Source organism: Aplidium turbinatum, chromosome 17, assembly GCF_918807975.1.
Source record: "Aplidium turbinatum chromosome 17, kaAplTurb1.1, whole genome shotgun sequence".
Taxonomy (NCBI): Eukaryota; Metazoa; Chordata; class Ascidiacea; order Aplousobranchia; family Polyclinidae; genus Aplidium; species Aplidium turbinatum.
The window spans coordinates 1,036,948-1,062,581 of NC_137488.1; the positions used below are offsets into that span (position 1 = coordinate 1,036,948).

The following is a 25,634-nucleotide window of genomic DNA, read 5'->3' on the forward strand; positions in this document are numbered from 1 at the left end:
TTGTATGGACAGTTGCTATGAAGATCGGCCATGGTGCGTTATTAAGAGTGCTGATGGTCGTAAGGGGAACACGTCTTGATGCGTTTAGCTCATAGCAAAGAGCAAGGCAGGCAAAGAAAACCCCACAAAGAAATCCTACCACGGACAAAGCCATTTCAAGCGCAACGCACCAGGCCTTGCACGACTCACAAAATAGATAGGCTATAACTTGACGACATGAAGCAATGACAAAAAACAAATAAATCAAACTAGCAAAAAACAACATCATCATCTTGCGGAAATTCAATTATACCCAGGGAAGTTATGTCTTAAAGATATCAAGCGTGCTTTGATAAAAGTTGCGTTGATAAAGCGATAATTTTAGACCCCTGTAAGCTAAACTCGTCACTTCCACACCGATCCAACGTTGGCTAACGTTGAATTAATGCAAAAATGACAATCATCGCCAGCTGGGATGTAGTAGTGGTATGTCCCAGTAATATGATAAATTTGGGTTACCGTATGTTTTACACGTTAAACCATATTAAAGTGACAAAACATATCCAATTTGGCATATTACGTTAAAAAAATAGATAAACAATCAGACAATAGCATGACGATCCAGTCCAAGATATTGAAATAAAACAACTGGTTGGAGCACATGGCCACCGCTTCACCGAAAGATGGAGATTGGTCAAAAAGGATGGAAAAACTTCTGCAGACTCTGTAGAACTTCTGTGGACAAAAAACACAAGAACTAGAAGGCCAGTAGAAGTACTTACAATCTTACTATTTTGCTAATAAATCTACACACATTGGCTAATCATTGCTGGGCAATAAAAAAAAAATGTATATATATATTAGTATGTTTGGTGCATGATGTAATACTTAGATGGGATTATTTCAAGGAAGATTTAGCTTGTTTATTTTTGATTTAAAGCCTTTTACAGTTGTACATTCATTTCTTATAGTAGTTGGAAGCTTGTTCCAAACTGTTGGCCCCATGTACCGTATTGATTGTTTGCAAGTGTTAATTCTGCAATATATCGGAATATAAGAAGAATTACTTCTTGTTGTTAGGCTACTTGATTGTTTACACATAGTTATATCATTGAATGTTGTGGAAAGTAGCTTTTTTGAATTTTTAAACATGAAAGTTGCAATCTCTGTATTTTTCATGTGCAGTGTTTTTTTTAAGGTGTTTTGGGGGACCGAAACGGTCCCCCAAATTTCTCCAGCGGTTTCCCAAAATTTGGACTTGCAACTGCAGTAGCCTAATAAATAATTCGTTTAAGCAAATATGGCTATTTTTTGGTATTTCAATGAAACACTTGCGGTCTTTTAAAACTACTTAGCGGTCACCCAAACCAAACCTTAAAAAAAAAACTGTTCATGTGGTTAATTGATTTTAAATTATTGAGTTCCATTACTCCTTTTATGCTTTCTCTGCGGTCAATGTCAAATACAATACGAAGAAAGTTATTGCATGTACGTTGCAGCTTTTGCAATGTAGTTTTGTTTTCATGACACCATGTTGAGATACAATATAATATCTGACTCTCAACTAGAGAATGGTAAATGGAGAGAAGTGCTTGTTTGTTTAGGAAAGGCTTAATTTTTTTTGTCACGCAGAGTGTTGATCTTATTTTTTGAAGCAAGATTTCCATATGAGATTTCCATGACAAATGCTCGTTTACAATTATTCCCAGAAACTTTATTGAGGCAACTTGTTCAATGTTGCTTTTTCGAATATTCATTATTCAAGGGTGGGTGGTATAATAGTGTCTTGCTTCCTTGACTTGAAAATAATATATGTTTGGTTTTGGTGACATTTAGAGACAATCGATTTGTTGATAGCCATTGATCTATGCATACAAGCTCTTGATTGCCGTATCATATACCGTAGAAACGGTTTTATTTTTATATATAATGGTGGTGTCATCTGCAAACATAATTGCCGTTCCGTGTTGAAGGCAGTTAGGAAAGTCATTTACATAAATCAGGAATAAAAAAGGGCCTAAGATAGACTCTTGTGGGACACCCAAAGATTTGTTGTTAACATTAGAAGATAGTGTGCCATTGAAAACCACTCTTTGTTTTCTATTACAGAGACATCGCAAACTACAGACCTATTGCTCTTGCTACTGTCATTTCTAAACTATTTGAACATGTTGTACTTTTTTTTATTAATGACTATCTCACAACAAACGATAATCAATTTGGCTTTAAACCTAAGCATAGCACAGATATGTGCATTTTTGTACTTAAGCAAGCTGTGTCTTACTACAGAAAACGTGGAAGTCCTGTTTTTTCTGTATTCTTAGATTCTTCGAAAGCATTTGATAGGGTAAACCACAACCTCCTATTCAAGAAACTAATTCAACGAGGAGTGCCAATGTGCCTTGTTCGTCTAGTAGTTTATTGGTATACCCATCAGCGGATGTACATACGCTGGGGTTGTCATTACTCACAGTCTTTTTCTGTCAGCAATGGTGTCAAACAGGGTGGTATTCTCAGTCCTTACTTATTTGCCGTGTATATGGATGATCTATCGACTGTGTTAAGCAAAACCAAGGCAGGCTGTTACATAGGTAATACACTTGTTAATCATTTCATGTTTGCTGATGATATTTGTTGTATTTCTCCAAGTGTTCATGGTCTGCAGAGTATCTTGAATGTGTGTGAAGATTATGCGCTTTCTAACGATGTCATTTTTAACTGCAAAAAGTCAGTTGCTATGTACTTCCAAACAAAACACTTAAAGTTAAATATGAATCCAATTGTACGACTCAATGGAAGTGAGATCAAATTCGTAGACAGTGTCAAATATTTGGGTGTTTTTCTTGACACGGCAATGTGTGACGACAAGGATATAAATCGACAAGTGCGATCAATCTACTGTTCTGCCAACAAATTAAAATCCAAATTTTACAAGTGCTCCAGTGATATTAAAAATGTTCTATTCCGTTCTTATTGTACTCCAATGTATGCATGTCATCTGTGGGAAAATTATCATCAACGTGACATTAATCGTCTGCGTGTTGCCTTCAATAATGCGTTTAGAATTATACATAATTTGCCTAAACACTATAGCGTACGTGAACATCAAGTCTTGTGTAACATCATAACATTTGATGCATTACTTCGTAAATATGTTTTTTCTTTTGTTGGAAGATGCGAAGTATCGTCTAACTCTATTGTTGCCTCCCTGATGAGGTCTGATTGCCATCATATATCAAATTACCGTCTTCATTATAATAATTCTATGTATGCTATTAACTAGTTTTGATGGCTGCCATGTCATCTGATTGTTTTTATCGTTCTCAATACTTTCAGTTCTTCTAACTTGTAACGCTACCGTACCATTGTCTGTAAACTTGTAACAGTAGATAGCCTATTTATTGAGATTTTGTGCATTTGCAGTTTGTGTATTATTTTGTTATTTTTAGATGTTATTTCGTTGTTGTTGTTCGTTATTTGTGCATTTGCAGTTTGTGTATTATTTTGTTGTTTTGTTTTGGATATGGACAGCTTTGTCTGATGCAAATAAATTATTATTATTATTATTACTCAGGTAACTCATGAACCAATCATAGGCCACGCCTCTTATTCCAAAATGATATAATTTAGCTAGCAATATTTTATGGTCAATGGTGTCAAATGCTTTAGTTTAGATAAATCAAGAAAGATTCCTAATGCAAGGTGGTTGTCATTGAGTATACTAGTGATACTATCTATTAAGTATTAGCATTGAAGCAGCATGGCTTGTGGAATGATTTTTTCTGAAACCAAATTGATTGTTATAGAAAAATTTATGTCTAATTAAAAACGAGTATAATCTGTTGTACATGAGTCTTTCTAATATCTTTGAAAAAACAGGTAGTAGGCTGACTGGTCTGTAGTTGTTTGAATCTTTGCAGCTACCCTTTTTAAAGATTGGTATCACCTTCCCCAACTTAAATGAATTTATGAATTTTCCACTCGTTATAAAGATAAGTTAAATATATGAGTTAAAGCATGCAGTATGTTGTTTGGGGTTGACTTTACAACTATGGATGGTATTTCATCGATGCCACTGCTAGTTTTTGCTGGCATAGCATGAATAATATTGTTTATTTCATTTAAAGTAGTTTGATAAATATAAATTGTCTCAGAGCATGGAGAATCAAGATATGTTGAAAATATTGTATTTGATTTGGGAATTTTTTTGTAAGGGAATGGGCAACACAGGAAAAGTGATCATTGAAGTGATTTGTAATAGTTAATCTGTCAGTGACTGTACTATCATTTATTTTGATGCCATGGTTAGTCTTAGACTGGGATTTACCTAATAGATTGTTGATTGTTTGCCAAGTAGCTTTCATATTAAACTTTTGCTTTTCAAATTCAGATTTATAAAATTTCTTTTTTTGCTGAACTGTATGGAAGTATAAGTTTCTTGCAGAGGTGTAGTTCTGTTTGGAGTGAATAGTTTTATTTGATATGTACTTTTTAAACAAACGCTCTTTTCTTCGTAATAGATGTAGTAGTTCTTTATCAAACCAAGAATTATTCTCTTTTAAAGGTGTTTTTTGCAAAGGAAAATGCTTATTAAATTGACTGGTATATTCTCCTATGAATGACTCATAAGCTTCATCAGCATCAGTTTGATTTAAGCAACAAGTGATGTCCATATTTTCCAGAGCATTTGAGAAATTCTGTATGTTTGAGAGATTAAATGATCTGGTATATTGATGACATGTAACTGAGGGTTTTCCATTGTTAGTACAATACATAACTGGGAAGTGGTCTGAGATTTCATTAATTAGAATTCCACAGCGAGTTTCATTACCTGTTTGCACATTGGACCATATTTGATCTAAGACTGTTGCACTGGTGTCAGTTATTCTGGTAGGTTTATTAATTAGTGGGTAAAAAGAATTTGAAAACATCAAGTCTATAAAATTGCCTACATTGATGTTTTCATAATCCAATAGATTATAATTAAAATCTCCCATTATATAGCATTGTTTTGATGTACCTATGTTATTAATGCACTCACTAAGCAGATCAAGAAATTCCAAATTTGACTTAGCTTCCAATGCAGGTGCTCGATAAATGCTACCACAGGTCACTTGTTTACCACCAACAAAAATATCAATAAAAATAGACTCAAATACTTTTTCTTTCATAATGGTTAGGTCATCACGCTTGGTATACATAATATCACTTTTTAAATATATTCCTACTCCTCCACCGCGACTGTTTTTTCGAGCATTTGATATGAATGTATAGCCCGGTAGGTTTAAGTAAGGACCTTTTGAATTAGGCTGAATCCATGTTTCGACTACAGAAATTAAATCAGGACTGATGTTTATAGACATCAGCAGGGCCTCAAATTTGGTGAAATTTTTTACATTAACAATAGATCGAGCATTGATGCATAATGAAGAGAACACTGGCCCCAGTGAGCAGTCCATTTTTAGTTTGTTGACAGTTGTTGAGTCTACATATGTTTCAGATATGTTAGGCATAAAAAGGTCATCTATGTCATTGTTATTTGTGTAAGATGTGCTAGCAAACATATCATTCAAATGATCAGGCTTGAAGGTAAGATTTGTTGATACACTGTGGCTTTCAACCAGTGTAATTAATTCGGTGTTGGATAGATGGACAAAAGGGGGATTCCAGTCACTGCACAAGGTACATGTCCAATTTTGTATGTCATGATAATTTGCACTTTTTTTACAACATTTGACATGAACTTCAATGGGACAAGTTAAACACTTAATATATTTTTGATTTTTTCTGATTGTTTTTATACAATAGTTACATTTTGGTTTTATAATCATGTATAAACAAGGAATTGAAAAACAAAAAGGTATAAGATAGGGTTGGTTTAAAGCTAAGCTTAAAAGATAGCTAAGCTAAGGTTTAAGAGAATGCATAAAGTAAAAAGGTTCCTGAGTTTGGTTTTATTGTCATTGGTAAATATCATATGATTCGTTTAGCTTCAAAATGATAATTGAAAACTGCATAATGTTATAGCCTAACAAAATAGATTAAGATGCCTCATGGTTAAAAATTTTTGCAATATCTGAAAAATCGTCTATCACTTGCCTTTTGTTATTGCAGAAGCACTACACTGTTCCTTTGGATGTCCAGACGTCCTTGAAAGTTGAAACCAAAAGCATCTCTCGCTTGACGAAGTAATGACAGACGTCGTTTGGTCAAGGACTCTGTGATCGATAGTTTAGGACCATCAGAATCAGTTTTTAATTTGCTTTTTGAATAAAAAATTTCGTCCCTTGTCATCCTTCTAACAAATTTAATAATTATTGGTTTGTTGAGTTTTTTAGATGGCTAGGGGTGGCATGCGTCTATGTCACTCACAGTAAGGCAGTTAGTTGGTTTAACTACTTGATTAATTTTATTTACAACATATTTCGAGTAATCTACATTACTTCCCTTGTTTGGGGCGTCAGTACATCCATGAAGTATAAGGCAATTGCTTCGCCCATACTGCTCCAGGTCATCTAGCTTGCGCTCTGTCCTGTATACGGAGCGTTGGAGTTCCCAAACTTGCTCTTGAAGAGCATAAACTTGTTTGGATAGCTCCGTCAGCTCGAAGTGTTGGGCCTGCTGAAGTCCATCTGTAAAAGATGAAGACACAGCAACAGCAGGGGGTGCAGCAGTGGTTTGTACAATAGCATACTTTTGCTCATACCTTTTTTGACTTTTCATAATCTCTTCCATTCCTTTTAGTATCTCATCCATCTTTGCCTTGTCCTCAGTAGTCATGTTGCAGTTCAATATATTTTTGTTTTAGCTTTGGATTAGTTTGTATGATATTATCAGTAAAAATACAGGAACCTATACAATGTCTGCTACTCCAGCATTCCCAGAAACTTATTCAAATAGAATGCCTAGAATAGTTTCTTGTGATTGACGACTCTATTTCGAATGATGAGCGCGATCACACCTAATAGGAACTCGATTCATCGTAGCAATTATTGTTCGAATAATTTTCTGAAAATATGTTATGTAGGCTACCTTAATTATCAGAATTTTCTAGGGGGGCTGAAGCAATTATCCAAAATTCCAGGGGGCTGAATTAGCTCTAGGGGGGGATAAAGCCCCTTGAGCACACTACTTCTCGCGCCCTTGTAGGAGTAACAAATATTGTTTTAAACCCCACAAATAAAAAACAATCCCACTTAAATATTCTGTATAAAAGGTATAAGGTAGAATACTGGTTAAAGTTAGACCTATATAGACCAAGTGCACTGATTAATAGACCTTGAAGTTGAAACAATGGAGCCTGTCTGCAGTTATATGATTGCACAATGCACAAATCATATCAGGAAAATCAGCAACAGAAAATATATTAGTAGCCTACTTACCAAAATGTACTGTATTGTTGTTTGTATTTACTGCAGGAATACATACAACAATCTTTTAATGAGAATTACACTTACAGGCAAGAAAATATACCTACCTATTTTTTAATATTACACCGAGCATTCTCTGAAAGGAAATTTTGAAATTGAGTATAATTGTAATTGGGCATAATAAACTAATAGAGCTCAAGACCGTGTTCAGACTCAATCTACTTGGCTTGTTTCTCTGTCTGTTGTAGGTCCCAAAACCGTATTAACTAAGCGACGCATATAATAATCCGATCCACTGCTTGGCGCCAGTGAGAAAGATATTCTTAACGTACAATTCGCGTCAAAATTCTACAGCTATGTCCGTTTATGGTTGAAAAAGTACTGTAACTTTTCCACCCGAACTGTTTTATAAAAGTATTCACCAGATTTATATAAATTCATATTTTGTAATTGCCCAAATCAAGATGATGCATTTATGGATACAGTAGAATTCGCCTATAACGGCACCAAGGGGATTGCAAAAACTGACGTTATAGCCGAATTGACGTTATAGACGAACTACTGCAAACTATTCCAAAACTGTGTTTTAATTAAAGAAAGAGGTGTATAATCCAGTCAGGTTTACTGTGTAGCCTACCACCAAACTGACAAAAGTCACGCAGAAAATACAGTAAACAAAGAAATTGTTTAAAAAAAAATAACCTACAGCGAAAGGTACAGGAAATTTGCGCAATACAGCTCGTTACATACAGTATTAGTAGAGAAGTTTATTAGCAAAAAAGGCATTGATCTTCAGCTGTTTCGGTTTTGACTCGGATTCTCTACCACATATCGTTCAGCTTTTGCTGAATAATGTAGGATTTGCTCGCTATCGTCGTGACTTCGGAAGTAGGCTACTGCACGTACAACTGTTGCTTTGAGTTGTTTAAAGGTCAGCTGTAGAGCTATTTTTACACGTGATAGTTTTTCACGCGGGAAAAAGTTAATTCAGTTAATTAAAGTCCCTGCTGCGAACGACGTAGCAAAATAAAGGGAAGACATTTTGCAAGCAGCAGCGCTAACTGAATTAAAAGACTGACCGTTCGTGGTAAAGGTGATGGCTTAAAGTGACGTTATAAACGAACAAAAGACGTCTGGGGACCAATAAAGGGTGCTGTTACATGCAAATTGACGTTATAGGCGATGCTGTTGTAGCCGAACTACAATGTATGTAAAAGATAGGAATTCTGCCGGGACCGAGCGAAATGTGACGCAATAGGCGAATTGACGTTATAAACGAAGCCGTTATAGGCGAATTCTACTGTATTATGAAAAAAATTAAAGCTTTTGTAAATTTTAATGGCGAGGCAACTGCATTATGCCAATTTGGGCAGTTTTATAAATAGACTATGATCAGATAATTTCATATTTTTTTGTTGCCCAAATCTAAACGGAAGGCCTACATTTATGTAAATGGAAAAAATTAATAAATTTGTTCATTTTGGGGAAACTGCCTCACACTAATTTGGACAGTTGCATAAACAGACTAATCAGTTTCATCAGATAATTTCATGTTTTCAGCTGCCCAAATCAACACGATGCATTTGTGAAAATTAATAAAAGTAGCTATATAGCAAATTTTGCGTTTTGATTCAGGTGGTTTCACAAAAGTAATGGAGACAATTTTGGTGACTGCCCAACTTGGCATGATGCAGTTGGTTAAATGCATTTCGTACTACAGTTTGATCACTATGCAATACAATACATCAATACGGGTGTGCCAAATGAAAATTTTGCTGCACATTTCTTGTGCAAATAAGAGGCTGTACTGAGTTTGACAGGTAAAAGATGTTAATTTATAGTTTTTCTTAATTCATGCATATTTGTAGCTTTTTATGTAGCTATTTTTGCCCTAATAATTGCAAGATTTTGCCCAAATTCGCGACGTTTTGAAACAACAGGGGGGGCAGCTGCCCCCCTGGCTCGTACGGCTATGTGTCTGACACTCCTTCAGAAACGCGCAGAGTAAAGCACAAGAAAAATGACAAAGTGTAATAAATGTAGATCCGTTGAAGTAAGCGCAGAAGAAAAATAATTTATTGTTAACAGACTCTTTCTAGAGCAGTGGTTCTCTATCTTTTATTCTTGGCGACCCTGCTCGGTGGTTCGAAGTGATCACATCCCCTGAGCAATTTTTATCTGAAATTTTAGTATATTGCGTCCCCTAATGGAATCAAATGTTCCATAAATTTCGAAGCGACGCACTTCGAAGAAATTTGCTGAACTCGTGACGCACTTATGACGATTGATGACATTGACAAAGTTATGTTATCAATAGGGTAATTTTTATTGACCCAAAACTCAAAAAGAAGTTGCTTTTAAAAAAAATTCACTTTATCGACCTAACGAAAATTTGACTAAATGAACCATTGTTTCTTGCATTTGATATCCACAACTCTTTCCACTGCACACGTGTAACCTGTTCGTGCCGCTGTCTGTTTTCATTATATTTTTTGCTGTTCTATTTTTTTGGGGGAAGGGAGGGTTGTGGCCTTGCTACTTACAGACATATACCTACTAGGCTACAGAAACTATTATTCAGGAGCGTCTTAAACCTTTCAGGTTTTGCCACCTTTTCCCGTTCATTGACGTGCTGGTAGGCTTATAAATAATGCTTGGACGAATAAAATGTAAATCAATGAAGAAACATTGAAATCCTCAACAAAATAAATTAGATTGACCAATAAAACTTTTCTGTTTTTCTGAACCGACCAGCAAACTGTCCACTTGAAGTGGTTGACAGTCTCGTGCCATTGATACAAGCTTTTGTTACTCAACGCAACAAACAGCTTACCAGCCTCATTTTTTAATGATAAGCTTAAATCGATTTCGCATCACAGCATCCTCAGTATGATCATGTCAACAGCAAAAATAATGATAAAATTGTTTAAAGGTTTCAACTTTCAAGTTTAGGTATTCAGAGACCTCCGTTTAGAGGCCGTATAGGCTAGAGACTGCCTCGACAAACTTCTCGAAAAAAGGATTTGATATGTTCTGGAAGATCTGCTGTAAATTCTTCTACCATTTCAACAGTCGCTTCTTTGCAGGAATCGCATTTGTATGACTTTACTAGCGACCGACAGCAGTAGCCGGTAACGTAATATATTTCAGTTTCGGTTGGTGAGACATTGAAAAGAGTTCAGCTTGCAGGGTAGCAGCCATAGATGTTACCTCTTCCAGCATTGTACCACTGTTTGATTTGGAGGCTTCATCAATGTTAGTGATTGAAATTTCAGAATATTTCAACAAAGAAAAAGCTTGGAGTTTACGATCACTTTCAAAAATCTGTTGCATGGAAATGAAATAATTTACTCCGCTGATGTACGAAAACAACATTAATTCCATTGAGTATGGTCGCTGATGTTTGTACTTAAACAATAACTAAACTTGCTCCGAAGTAAATTTTTAGCAATGCTTTTTCGTGATTGTCACACACTTCCAAATATTCTCCAATTAATTTAGTCAGGTTGGACTTGAACTCACCTGCAGTTTTAACCTTTCTCTGGGGCATGTTTTTGACAAAATCCATTAAATTTTGCAGTTCAGAAAAACAGGACAACTTTTCAGAAGAAACAATGTGGCTGTACTGATTTCGAAGTATAATTTGTTGCTGACTGTATGCATTATACAGTTGAGGTTGGTATCTACAATTGATGACAGAGCCATCACGGGTAAATCTTCGGACAAATGAAGCAGATTGATTCCAGTTTCAGTTTTCTGATTAATGAAACCGCGAAGATGATTTTCTTCAGAAAGCTTTTTGAGAAACGTATCTAAGCTTGTAAATTTGTCTTCATTTAAGAACTTTGCATTTTTTCCCTGTAACAGGGCTGCTTCTTTCATTTGATGCATTGAGGACAAAGAAGATGTGCTTCTAGAAGGGGGATCATTGTACGCGTAATATGAAGAGGGATTTTCAAAAACTGTAGGCTATGTACGGCTTCAGGCTTCAACCGTGCGTATGACCAATTTGGTATCTGTCCTTTTCCTTTTGTGTCTCTGTTGTTGATCACGAGACTCTTCAACAAAATCTTCACTTTTGAAAGGTAATGAACATAACCTTGAATATTGGCTTGGCTTAAAGTCTTTTCTGGCAATTCTCTGCAACCAAGCAGTGAGAAGTTTCAGATCTATCAGGGGAAATGACTTTGTATGAAAAGTAATATTTGCATTTTTTCGTGACCACTATAGCCAGATTTGCAGTTAATAGCAGAATATTTGTAAACCATAATTCAATATAAGTTAACATAAAATAGGCTACCGTAGCCTACTTTAATTTAATTTTGATGATGTTTACAATAGCCACGTGATTTCAGTTTATCTGGCGTTTTGTTGTCTTAATCTTTTGTCGAAACGAAAACTCGCTTTCACGCAATATGATTAGACTGGCCTCTGTTTGGTCAGATCCTGCCATGAAGTCCATGGCTACATATAAGCAGGCAACTAACTCCCCACTGAACATCACGTTCGCCAATAACAAGAGTTGAAATGTGACGTAATGTTCAGTTCAGCAGGCCATTTTTATGGTAATTATGTTGTCGCTCTGTTGAATTTTATGATCATCGTACAGAGTCAAGATACAGATACAGTCAACCTTCGAATTGATCAAAACCTGGTAGCCTACGTCATAATTTTCGTCTAAAACCAAAACATGAACAGCGCAAATAGGTGACAAAAGTAATAAGTGCTTCAGATAATTTTATCAGTCTAAAATAAAATGAACTCTTACTGTTAGTTTACCGAAAAATGAAATTTGTTTTAAAAGTGTCGCTTTAGATACTAGCGGCCGTTCGAGGTAGCCCATGGCCACCTAAAGATACGGCCTGATTTGTCACATTTTGCAGAAATTTTCAGGTTTTTCTAACTTTGGGCGAACGTTTAAATAAATTTTTCTAAAAGTTAGATTTTTACGCTTTCTTCATTCTTTTCCCCAGATGACACAATAGGTTTTAATATCTTCACATGTTGAAAAACAAAGAAAATTTGATTATGTAGAATTTAGTCAGACTGTTAATTTTCAATAACAGTCTGATTTTGCGTTTTTCAACTTACTTTTTCTCATTTGCTTCTGCTTCCCCAAGGCAACAAAAAAGTTTTTTGTCATTAGGAAACCGCAAAAAGTAAAAACATCTCAAAAAATGTCAGTCAAGCACTAGCAGTGGCTGTAATCAAAATCTGCAAAATGTGACAAATCAGGCCGCATCTCAAGGTGGCCATGGGTAGCCGTTGGAGGTATACTTTTTTTCGGCCGTTCTAGTGTAAGAATTAAATTGAACCGTGGACGTCGCTGGGCAACATCAAATTTATTCCTCAAATGAAAACATATTACCGAAGTGGTAGTGTCATGGCTGGTATACAGCCTTTAAGTGTATCACTTTTAGGTAGCCCGTGAATTTCAGGTAGCACGGATGTAACCCTAGCCAAAATGTATCACGTCACAGGTAGCGTGACGTCACGACTGCGCTCTGAAATCGTTTATGGCATTTTTCTGACGACTGCGGTGAAGTATCTTGTGTGGTGGTTATAAAACAATATATTTTTAATTACAATGTAAGTCCTAAATATACCTGAGTCCTAAGTATATCTAGGCCTACTTGAACGTCATAAAGGTATTAACGCTACTTTAATAATTTTTCTTAACATAAAAATATCAATCTCACAAAATATCACCTAATGTAGTGTTGCTGATTTAAACTGCAGAACTTTTGGTTCTAACCCTCAACCCGCACTACGTATTGTACAAAAAGAAAAACAAACATACTTTGACATAATTATGGAATTATCACGATGCTTTATATGCCTAGAATTTTTTTTAATGCGTTTGGCAGGTTATTTGGACTTCGGCATTTAGATATATTTTTGGCTTTTTTAAAAAAAATTTCAGCATTGTTTAAAAAATAATAAGTTTATAAATAGTTTAAAAAAGTCTGTTTTTATAAATAAGCAGTAGCCTAGTTACTAAACATCAGGTTTGAAAAGGCAACTTTTCCGAATTTTGATGATGCTTTTCATAATATTGCATTTTGGGAAGATTTTGTCAACAGTATAATCTAAGCTAAGGTGTTGTTGACCATGCCATATTTTAACCTGAGAATCCATTAAAAAAAAACGCTTAAATATCTAAAAGTTGGCATTAAAACCGATATATGGCATCCAATCCTGTTTGCTGCCAAGATGAGGCCTAGCGTTTGGCTTCCAGTCTAGACGCTTTAGCGACGTCTACGATCGAACATTGCCAACATAACCTTATTAAATGATATCTTTCTAGTTAAAAAACCAAACCTTTGTGCGACGTTTTTTGAAATTTTAAACAACACACCAATGCGTTGCGACGTATAGTTTGAGAATCACTGTAATACACAAATAAAGAACAACCAATTTTTAAATTTTATAACTTATCAATCATGCTCCAAAAGCGGAAACTTTCACGGACCCCTAAATTCGCTTCATAGACCTCTGGTCAACAACTACTGCTCTAAAGCCTGAACTACAGTATTGGTCTGCATCTTATCATCTCATCTGTAAGGCTACCATATCATTCTTTACCAGAGGGAGAAAGTTAATTCTCCCCAAGACTAGAGAGATCGAAGTGACATGTTCATTCTCCCCTACAATAAACGTTATAAGAAAACAATTGTCAAGAAGTTTCAGCAAAAAGGTGATGCCTGGCGGAAACACAGAAAATTGAATACTTGAAATGCATTAATTGAGCATAATAGTTTGAGTGACAAAATCTCTGACATTTATAAGCACCTTTTAACACTTCTCCTTGATGCAGATTTGAACACTAAATTCACTAACATGTCAGGGAAAATTCTGACATCCAAATGACTTTTCTTCAGCGCTGTAGTCTACAACAAAAACCGTAGGCTACAACAAACAAAATTAATTTACCGATTTCTAGTCTATCTGTTTTCCTGTGCTCCTTTCTTTTGTAACCACAGACAATTTTTTTTGGTTTAACTTTAAAAATAGGCCTTTCCAACCTACCTTAGACTAAATAATATGGGTTAGTCTACCTTATGATGACAAACGGCATAAGGCTTTAATTGCTCGACTTTTTAGTGCAGATCAAGAGACAGCGAAGTCCAGAGAAGGAAGCAACAACGTGTTGGAACAGTTGAAGCTCAGGGAAAGTAGCCTCATACTCAATAAGTTTGACGAAACGATGCCCCCAAGCCTTCTCGATTCAAAGAAATCCATTCATGGTATTCAGGTGATGCACATTGCACAATCGGATACAATTCACTGTTGTAATAATTACAAGTGGCCTACAAACTGCAGAGAAGTCGAAAATAATCGATCAGAAAACAAACAAAAGCAGCCTATTTTTGTTCTTTGTTTTAAACTAAGCCTAAGTTCAGATTTTTATGGAATCTGGTCACCTCAAAATACTTTCAACTCCACAACTTCATTGTCTCTTCTCCTGAAAACAAAATTTTACAACTCCTTTTTAAATAGAATACTAAGAAGACTATTTATTTATTTTAGATATAAACAATAAATACTATCAATACTAGTAAAAGTGCTCAATGCCAAACAAAAAGCTAAGAAGAGCAGATCATATTAAATAATATATTTATTACTTTCTAAACCTCTCCACTCTCCAGCCTGTTTCATCCTAACAAAGGGATCATCAGAAGGTCCTGAAAAATATGCAAAAGCAATAAATCAGTAATACCTGAAAAGATATTAAATATTATAACCTTAATTAATCTGCAAAAAGCATCAGAATTACAAAGGGCTACCTCCGTCCGTTATCACAAAAGCCTCAATTAAGACGTTCAAATGGAAGCCAAGCAGATTGATACAACACATGTGACGTCACAAAGAGCCAAAATGCAATAAAGATAAGATAATGGTAACCTGTACTTGTAGTGTGACGTTTGGCTTCGATCACTGCAAGCTCGCGCGAGAAACTAATTTAGTCTCGCGCTTGCCTTCAGATCATCAGATGATCTCACATTTTTTGTAAGTTACACGTTTCATTTTTTGACTACGTGGAGCAAAATTCACCAGTTTTTAGTTTTGGTTGAGTTACAGAACAGTCGTTTAGTTTGCTTATCACTAGAGTTGAGAAAATGAAGAGATAAAACAAAAGTGCACAATTGTTTCTTATTATTTGCATGGCGTAAAAACTTAGACCAATAAAAAGGAAAGAGAACAAGCCCGTTTGCGCACATTGGTGATCCCGACGTGACTTGTTTGGACGTGATGGACGTGACCGACGTGATCTTCACGACGTGATCTTTTGGACGTGATCTTCACGACGTGATCTTTTGGACGTGATCTTTTGGACGTGATCTTCCCGACGTGATCTTTACGACGTGATCTTTTGGACGTGATCTTTTGGACGTGATTACGACTTTTAACGTTATAGAAACCATATTGAACAACTGTAAATTCTTCAACGAAGCAGAGGAAGATTGACAAACAATTTCAAAGGAAAGTTCTAGAAAAGAGACGATTTTCCAGCCAATTTGTTTTAAGAAGAAAGGACTTACGAAGTAAAGAGAAGTAGGACAATTCAGGACTTACAAAGGAGAAAAGAACATATAAACTGAAGTATTTATTGTACTGTAGTTTGTAAACATAAAATCTCAAACTAAAATTACGTATGCAAGCGGGTATTTAATTTTGTTTATCTTGAGTGCAGTTTTGTTGATGAATTTGTTAGTATCGCTTCTACCGATCATTCAGGGTGTTGTTGTTAGCATACCTAAGTAAATACTGTTAATTAGACTTCATAGATATTCCAAACGCTTTCCTCTACCCCGCACAGGTTTCCTTTCTACACTTTATATACTGGCAGGATTGAATAGCAATCCTGGCGGCGTCGCACCAGTCAAATTTATAATTCGAGATTGCTGTGGCACATCCAGAAAGAATGGATTTGTGGCCGATGAGATCTGTGCTGACAAATAAAAACATATGAGGGACCCGTAGACACGTGCGAGAGGTTTGATGGAATTGAAAGCAAATACTTGAGGATAAGTATTTAACAACATTACACACAGCACACCTGATACTATGAGCTAAGTTGGTAAATTTTATAGCGAATTGCTGTCCGATGAATTTCAAAGGTTTCTTAACAGAAATCTTACGAAGTCATGTGATGCCTTATACACCACAAGTTTGAACAACGTTTAGTTATGTCTATGTCGCTTTCTTATTTATTGCATTATTTTATACATCATTCATCTTTTGTCGATTCACCATTATTGTTTGGATACTCATATGGTTCATCTGGGGGAGGGCTGGTGTGACGTTTGGCTTCGATCACCGCAAGCTTGCGCGAGAAACTAAATTAGTCTAGCGCTCGCCTTCAGATGATCTCACATTTTTTGAAAGTTACACGATTCACGTTTTGACTACATGGAGCAAAATTCACCAGTTTTTGGTTTGGTTGAGTTACAGAACAGTCGTTTACTTTGCTTATCACTAGAATTGAGAAAATGAAGAAATAAAACGAAAAGTGCACAATTGTTTTTTATTATTTGCATGGCGTTAAAAACTTAGACCAAAGAAAGTAGAGAGAACAATCCCGTTTGCGCACTGTTGTATATTTCCAGCCAGATTGCTACTGATAAGTATCTCGTAGAGTAGGTAACCGAAACATCACAAATGATGAAGCAAGCCCAAAATATGACAAATTTGTGCAAAATATAGTCAAAAACGAAAACATTTTGGTGAAAATGGAACGAAACCAAGCAAAAAAAACCGCGACTGTCAAAATCTTCCCGCGACTTCGATTCCTATTTTAAAACTACACCACTGTCGTTGCTGCGAGCACTTCAATTAATTTTATTTAAAAACGAGACACTGTACATAGTTTTTTGTGTAAGCTCACCGTACGTTTATTCTTAAATGTTCGTGTTTTTGATTTTCCTTTTTTCGTATTGGTTGTAAGGTTCAGTCGTCTATATTTTTACTTTATTTTTCTTGTATATTGTAGGTTAAGAATTATTATTAATTGCTGTAGATTGATTACGTTAAACTTTGCATAAACATGAAGCAAACAGTGTGGTGCACATAAGTGCCTTTTGAAGAAAACGGGATACAAAAAGCTCAGGAAAAATGAAACATTAGAAACGAAAAGCTAAACAAACCAGTTTCCCAACCCTCCACACAATGTGACTTTTGCCCACGTCTTTTTCATCATAGACTGGGCCTCTAAAGCCACATCATGCGACATCACCATCCAAACCCAAATCCGAATTGAAGACGAAACCAATGCTCGGACACGAGCTGGAGCCGACGACTGGAGCACCAGAATTACTTGGAATGATTGTTAGTTTGTCTTGTAAAAAATTCTTATAGGTGTTATACGCTAGGTTAATTGGCTTACCTTTTGTATGGGTATGGAGAGGTTAACCAGCTGTAGCAGACGACACAGATGTACCACAAAACCAATTGAAGGAAAAAATGAAATTATGCATCAAATTAGATTTTATCTGCTAATCTGTTGAATTACCTCAAGTTGTCAAAATTACTTCCCAATATCACCTTTGGAAAGTTTTATTAGATCACAAAATCGTTTTTAACCTCACTTAGAATAGTTTTAGTAATTATGGTTACCGGGCACAATAGGACACTATCCAATTGTGCCTTAAAATGTGTCGCATTGTGCCCCACACCTCAACATCGATCCAAAGTGACAACTTGTTTTAAATGTTTCAATCCAGGTTGAACTCAAAGTGATTAAAATAAATTTCACTGTGTTCAGCTTGAACATAGAAAGATAATGTAACTAAAATTCTTATTTCATGTAGCCTAAGCCTGAAAAGATTAGATTCAATTGAAGCAAAAACGGCTAAAAATGCTTCCGTTTAACTGAATAAACTCACGGCACAAACGTGTGATACTTTCACAGCGCAGCGCCTGATATCAGACTTTTTTTGCCAACACAAGGACTTCCAGAGTTTCTAATATTTCAAAACAATGCAATGTCTAATATTATACCCCCCTTGATGGTGCATATATGCAACATGCTCTAAAATCCACAGATTTTAATCAGTGCAACATGCTCTAAAATCCACAGATTTTAATCAGTTTAGATAAAACTTCAAAAAATGTTACCCTTTAGCTAGAAATAGCTTTTATGCCCAGTATTTTGTAAAAAATTATCGGTCGAAAAATTAGATCACTACATCACATATCACTGGTTATGGTTTAGGTTTATAGAGCCTATAATTCGACACTGGGCCTTTCGCAATTAAGAAATTATCTAGTCTAGTCAATCACAATCGATGAGAAGTTGGCCACCTCTGAGCTTACTGCAGCAAGAAAGAAAATGTGCTTTGCGGCAAACTTTTGACCATCTCGTATGCACGCGGTTTGGGAGCCTCTGTTCTAAATCAACGAACCACATGTAGGCTACAGTTTTTTGTCTTTATATATTTTTCCTGTATCCTTCTCAAATTAAACATATCGTTTATTGACATGACCTACATTGAAACCAACAAACTCATTTCAGTAAAGTAGGCTTTAATAAACTTAAAACGTGAATATCCTGCAATTGAAAACTAGCTTTAAAGAATGTTAACAGAAAGTATTAAATGACAAACTAAAACAAGACTCTACTTAAACTGTCGATTGCACTGCTACACTGTTAACTGAAAACTAGAGAATGAACCAACACGAAAGAAACCAAGAGAAGCCAAGCCAGGCAATCGGCAAACCCACACTGCGCTGTCGGCAAGAGAGATGTGGTGCGTGACGACACGCGCTACACCACATTCTCCCCAGCCAAATATATTTCGAAAAGGACCAGACAAGATGTTGACTCAGAAGCCATATCTTTCTGGTGACTTTCGAATTCTAGTAGAACGTCTCAAGATAGGTGTACTGTTGTCGGTAAACCTTTCATTAGTTGATGTGATCGGGTTTGTAATATCACTGCCTTCGCGAACGTCAGTAGTTAAATTCGAAGGAGCGTCTGTTGACGTCGTGTTATAATCGTTTGTTAGTATGTTATGGATTTCAGGTTCTTTCTGCACATTTAAGGATTTCAGGTTCTTCCTGCACCCACATAGCAATGACCTAATAGAATGCAAAGCCTGTGGAAGGACTTTCTCCCAATCGTCCTCCAGAACATGGTGCGTTCTCAAAAGAAGTTTTATTGTTTTCCATACCGTTTGGTTTGTCCTTTCGCACTGTCCATTTCCTTGAGGATGGTAAGGTGATGAGCAACTAGTAGCTATTCCACGCGTAGAAAGAAAATCTTTGATCTCTCGGCTAGTGAAAGCAGTTCCTCGATCGCTGTGGATGTAAGCAGGGAAACCAAACAGGCAAAATAAGTTAGTTAAACAATCAGTGACGGACTCGGAAGACATTCTTTTGCATGAAAACACAAATGGGTAGCGACTATATTCATCTACAATCACTAACAGGTAGGGCTTCAAACCTTTAACAGGACCCTTGAAATCAACAGATAGTCGTTCCCATGGGTGCGTCGCTTTGACAAGAGTTCCTCTTGGTGGTTTGTAAAAACGTGGTTTGAGTTCAGCACAAGTTTGGCATTGGTTGCAGATTGCTTTATTAGTCTCTTCGCTGGTGTACGGCAAGTTGCGGGATCGAATAAAGTGATACAATCTAACATATCCTGGATGTCCAAGTGATTCATGTAAAGAAAGCAAGTCTTTTCCAGGGCTCAAAGTTGCAGACACTCTTGATAGTGCATCAGGAGCTATGTTTTCTTTTCCGGGCTTGTGACGGATTTCGTAATGAAACTGGCTTAGCTCTAGACGCCACAAAAAATTTTTGTTATTTTTGATCTTCCCACGGTTGCGTCTATCAAACATATACGAGATCGATTGCTGATCGGTGACAAGTGAAAAGGTGCGACCCTTTAAAAAATGGGCCCATTTTCGAACGGCTTCAATGATTGCTGTAGCTTCTTTTTCGATAGCCGGATACTTCTGTTCGCAGTTACTGAGGGTGCGGGACATAAAAGCGACAGGGCGACCGCCTTGGGAGAGGATTGCGGCTATAGCGTAGTCAGAAGCGTCACTTTCGATGTCGAAACTTAGGTCATCACGAATAGTTCCCAGACTAGCAGCCAAAAATTCTTCCTTTAGTGTTTTAAATGAATTCAAAGCATTTTCGTCCAAAAGCATAACAGCCTTTAAGAGTGGACCAGCCTTCAATGAAAATCTTTCAATCCATTTGGCATAGTATGCAAACATACCACAAATTCTTTTCAATTCTTTCAGAGTTTTTGGTGGGGGCATTTCCAACAGTGGTCGAAGTCGTTCAGCGTCTGGTTTCTTTTGGTTGTGCGAGATTTGGTAGCCAAGTAAATTGATTGTAGATTGTCTAATGTTCGATTTGTCTTTATTAAAAGTAAATCCACTCTTCTCTGCAGCATCAAGCAAGGCATTCAAGTTTTCATCATGTTCTTGTACAGTTTCCCCTGTAACGGTTAGATCATCTAAATAGGCGTAAACTTTCTTCAGATTGTATCTTTTGATGAAGTCATCCATAACTCTCTGAAAGGCAGCAACTCCATTTGTTACACCAAAAGGCAGTCTTTTGTATTGATACAAATGGCCGAGAGCTTCGAATGCTGTAAATGGTCTTTCTTCTTGCAAGAGGGAAACTTGGTGGTAAGCGGACCGCAGATCAAGAGAGCTGTAGATTTTATCTTTTGCAACCTTGTTGACAATGTCTTCAATTCGCGGAAGGGGATACGCATCCAAAAGTGTAAAACGGTTGACGGTATGTGAATAATCGATCACAAGGCGGCATTTATGTTGATTCCGGACAACAAGCACCTGCGATCTCCACGGAGATCTTGAAGGTTCGATTATGTCTTCGGCTAATAGTCTTTCCACCTCCTTTTCAATATATGAGACGTCATCTTTTGAATAAGAACGGGAAGGGGCTGCAACAGGTTTATAATTAAGTTGCATGTATTGAAAAAGACTTGGTGGATCCACGCGAGCCGAGGTAAGTGCTACGAGCTTCGGTGTTGCTGCGGAAATTACAAGCGGTTTTTCGGGGCCACAAAACTGAAAAGTGACTTTCTCGTGTTTTTGAAAGAAATTTTGGCCTAAAATCACAACAGCACAAGAGTTTGGAATGACATCGAAACAAATCTTTGGATAACTTCTATCGAGGAGTTCAAGATGCAAACAAGCGCAGCCATCGGTCTTGACCAAGTGATGGGTCGACGCCATGGTCACAGTGTGAGGTTGTTTCGTAAGGTTTATCTTCAGCTTGTTTACCAATTTTCTATCAATAAAGTTATCCGAGGCACCTGAATCCAGCAAGGCTTTAACTGGATGTCCATTTACCAAAGCGTCCACCACTGTGCGATGTAGGCAGTTAGGAGCTCCAGCAAAATATAACGGGCCTCTGTGCCTGGAAGGCGTTGACGAGTAATTAAGAGAATCCGCGTTAGCAACTAGGTTTTCTGCAGCAGAAGCCAAAGATACTGATGAACTTTTACTGCGACAGACCTTGGAAAAATGCCCTAGTTTTCCACAATTGTAGCATTTCTGTTTGTGTGCTGGACAAGACCAACGGTCATGGAGTGGTCCGTTACAAAAGTAACATGATTTTCTGGTTTGTACCTTGGACTTGGAAGTGGCTGCAGAAACGTCGTGATCCTTGTGCTCTGGACGCATGTTGTTACCTTCACACGCATAATTTGTCGTTGAGGCTATCGAAGTGTTTGCAGCTCTCCCCATGATGCAAGATTGTTGTTGTGCTCTTTCTATACTATCGCTCAGTTCCGAAGCACGTTGAAGGTCTATGTTATTCTCTTCCAAAAGACGTTGGCGGATGACAGGAGACTGTAAGCCATTTATGAAAGAATCCCGAATAAGCTGCTCTTTATACGTTTGGGGAGAAACGTCGTCAAAAGTGCAGTCCTTAGAGAGTAATTTCAGCGCTCTAAGGTATTCCAAGACCGTTTCTCCACTGGCTTGCTTTCGGCTGATTAGTAAATGCCTGGCGTAGACATTGTTCTTCTTCTTTACGTATGTTCTCTTGAGAGTATCTACAATTGCATCATAGTCGTCAACTTCCTCGACATAGAGGTATACCTCTGGGGACAAGAAGCTACGTATTGTTCTAGTTTTGTTGATATTAGGAGTTCCTTCCTGGCGAACCTCTTCAAGTGTAGCGATGTAGTCAGTGACAGTCTGAAACCAGAACTTGAAAATAGTAGGAGCGTCAGCGGAGTTAGGATCAACTGAAAGGTCTTTAGGACGAGGAATATGTCTGTCCATCTTTCTGATTCTTGCTTAAATAAGTTTATTAAATTGACATGACCTACATTGAAACCAACAAACTCATTTCAGTAAAGTAGGCTTTAATAAACTTAAAACGTGAATATCCTGCAATTGAAAACTAGCTTTAATTAAAGAATATTAACAGAAAGTATTAAATGACAAACTAAAACAAGACTCTAAAAACTGTCGATTGCACTACTACACTGTTAACTGAAAACTAGAGAATGAACCAACACGAAAGAAACCAAGAGAAGCCAAGCCAGGCAATCGGCAAACCCACACTGCGCTGTCGGCAAGAGAGATGTGGTGCGTGACGACACGCGCTACACCACATTATTGTTATTGTTCTTCTTTTTGGCATGAATCCAAGTTGCATATCATATGTTCACCTGGCGCTCATTATGTCATCATTTTACGAAAGAATTTTATATGATTGAGCTGCAATTAGCAATCAGTTTACTGTTAAAACAGATAAGCCACTTTGTAAAGTCTGAATTCTTTGTAACAATCGCCATAACTATCATGCAATTACTGCGTCTGCAAAAAATCTATTAAGCAAAAAAACTTCTACATCCAGCACAAGCAAACTCCATTTTGTCGTCCCCAAAGCAGACACACGCTCTATCTGGCGAGTTCTTTATAAGACCCAGGTATCTTTGCAAGGATGACTGTTTTGTTGCTCCCAATGGGAATGGGCATCTTCCTCTTCTTGTAAATGTCGTGCTGAGGAACAACCATCACGTCCTCTCCTGCCATCAAGAGGAAGGTATGCTCAGTTTGATGATACCAAAGTCTGGCTCCTCTCCGGCTATTCGGAGCAACTCGGAGAAGAATCGCAGACGAGGTGACAAACAATAGACTCTCGGTCTCAGAACATCAATGGAAGATGACGAACAACGTTATCGTCGAAACAAGTTTCATTGCAGCAACAGATTGATGCCAATGAGCAGGCAACCAATTTACACTGCTGCAATATCTATTAGTTTTATTCTTTACTTTACAGAAAATGACATCTTCTTCTGTTCATCACCAGTCCAAAAATTCCAACCAGTCATTGAGGAGAGGTTCGTGGGATGAGCGAATGAGGCAATCAAGTGTCGGCCAAGCATTACTTTTCACTTCTGAAAATAAAGTAAGCAATTGTAATGCCAGACTTACAGAGTGTGGATACAACGTGAAGTTTGAGTAAACAGTTTGAGAAAAGCCACTGAGAAAATTGAGAAAACTGAGAATATTTGAGAAAAGCTACTGAGAAAATTTATTTTGCGTTGAACGGATGGCGCGAACTGAGGGGAGAAGTAAATGAATCGAAAGATGTTTCATTTGACCATTTGACACCATTTGACGTTGGGTCTATTCAATCCCTTTGTGAAATATTTACATAATTTTAGTAAGATAGTTCTTCGAACAGTGCCCATTTCCCAAGAAACAATTTACTTTACTGCGTTATGCAAACGTATTACAATGGTGAATGATAGCATCGGATCGACGACTGCACCATTTATGGCGCATACCTGCGCATCACCATATGCCTATGAACGGCTAACCAGAAAGCCTGACTAAGTCAATCGTCATAACTGCTGTATAATTAGGAAAAACTAAATTAAGGACATAACAATGATGTTCTCATAGTACAGCTGATAACCTCTCAAAATCAAATCAATTGTGCAAATTATGACTAAAGCATGAAATTTTCACCAGTGTTAGCACATACCATAAGGGTCATTTTATTAAGATCGGGAGGTAAGTCAGATTTGACCTCTGATGACCATGAGAGGTCAATGACCTCAAAGTATCAGAATATTGATATTTGACGTTATTGGTTAATCTTAAAGGTGTGTATGATGTACAAACTATGCAAATGTGTTATAATAAAAGTGTCTACACATTCTACAGCGTGTTGACTGTGTTAGTGTGTTGGTCATTATTATCACAGTTGCCAGATGGGCCCTTTTACGGCTAAATTTCACAAATTTGGCCCTTTTTGAAGTCGTTTGGCCAAAAAATGTGGGTTTGGTCTTTTAGCCTTATTTTGACTTTTTTTAATATCGGTTTGGCTCCAAATTTTTTGTTTGGCTTTTTGCATTTAGCTTACTGTATTTTGTGAAACAACAATGGCAACACTTGTCTTTTATTCTTTCAGTAGTGATGATTGTTATTTGTTAACGCGCATATGCAGATTGTGCAGGCAGCAAGGATGGAAGTTTTGCACTCTTACTCTTGTAGCGATGGTATTTAGTTTGCAGTGCCCACTAAGATCTACCGTGAGACCGAGAGGTGTTGGCTATGCATCATTGAAAGAAGACCTCGTCCAGTTCAGGACTTCGTCACATGCCAATGGAACTCGACGTCAACAGACTGGATGATGGCGATGACATAGAAGCTAATTTGAGGATACACAGTGATCAGTGGCACAAGAAATGTCGTTTAAAGTTTAACAAAAATTATTTGACCAGCAGAACAGAGCAGAATCCGCTTCAGGACAACAATTTGGTACCGGTACTCAAACCCTGCACAGCGCACGATCAACAGCTGCCCACAGGCTTGCACAGTCAACCGAGGCTATCTGTTTCCTTCTGTAATAAGCCAGGTGGCACAGCAGACTTGCACCAAGAAGCTACAATGGGAATTGACAAGAACGTTCGAAGATTTGCCACTGAATTGGAGGACACTGAACTGCTGGCCAAGCTGTCTGCAGGAGACCTGATTGCCATCGAGGCAAAGTACCATCGCAACTGTCTCCGTGCATTATACAACAAAATCAGACCAGCATCACTCAAAGACGAGAACGATGATCGATTGCAGAGAATAGCCTTTGCTGAGCTGGTGGTGTTCATGGAGGACATGTATGAAGATGAGGACAATGCCCCGTATTCAAACTCTACCACATGGCTAACCTCTACAAGACCAAATTAGAGCAGCTGGGTGCCACGGTAACCAACAGGGTACACATAACCAGACTGAAGGATAGGCTTCTTTCTGCACTTCCTGATCTGAGAGCGCATTC

General features: G+C 37.2%; 1 protein-coding gene across 5 annotated transcripts in view; it reads left to right on the forward strand.

Annotated features, from left to right (window-relative positions):
* LOC145786775 (uncharacterized) overlaps nucleotides 1-25,634 on the forward strand; it is a 52,221-nt gene that overhangs the window by 10,823 nt on the left and 15,764 nt on the right. For 4 of the 5 annotated variants that reach the window (XM_082598513.1, XM_082598515.1, XM_082598516.1 and 1 more), the window contains exons 2-3: nucleotides 14,459-14,604; nucleotides 23,631-23,759. In XM_082598513.1, coding sequence (XP_082454639.1) covers nucleotides 14,459-14,604; nucleotides 23,631-23,759 — 275 coding nt within the window. Of the gene's footprint in view, nucleotides 1-14,453; nucleotides 14,605-23,630; nucleotides 23,760-25,634 lie in introns of all 5 variants that reach the window. The other variant, XM_082598514.1, reaches the window with a different exon arrangement.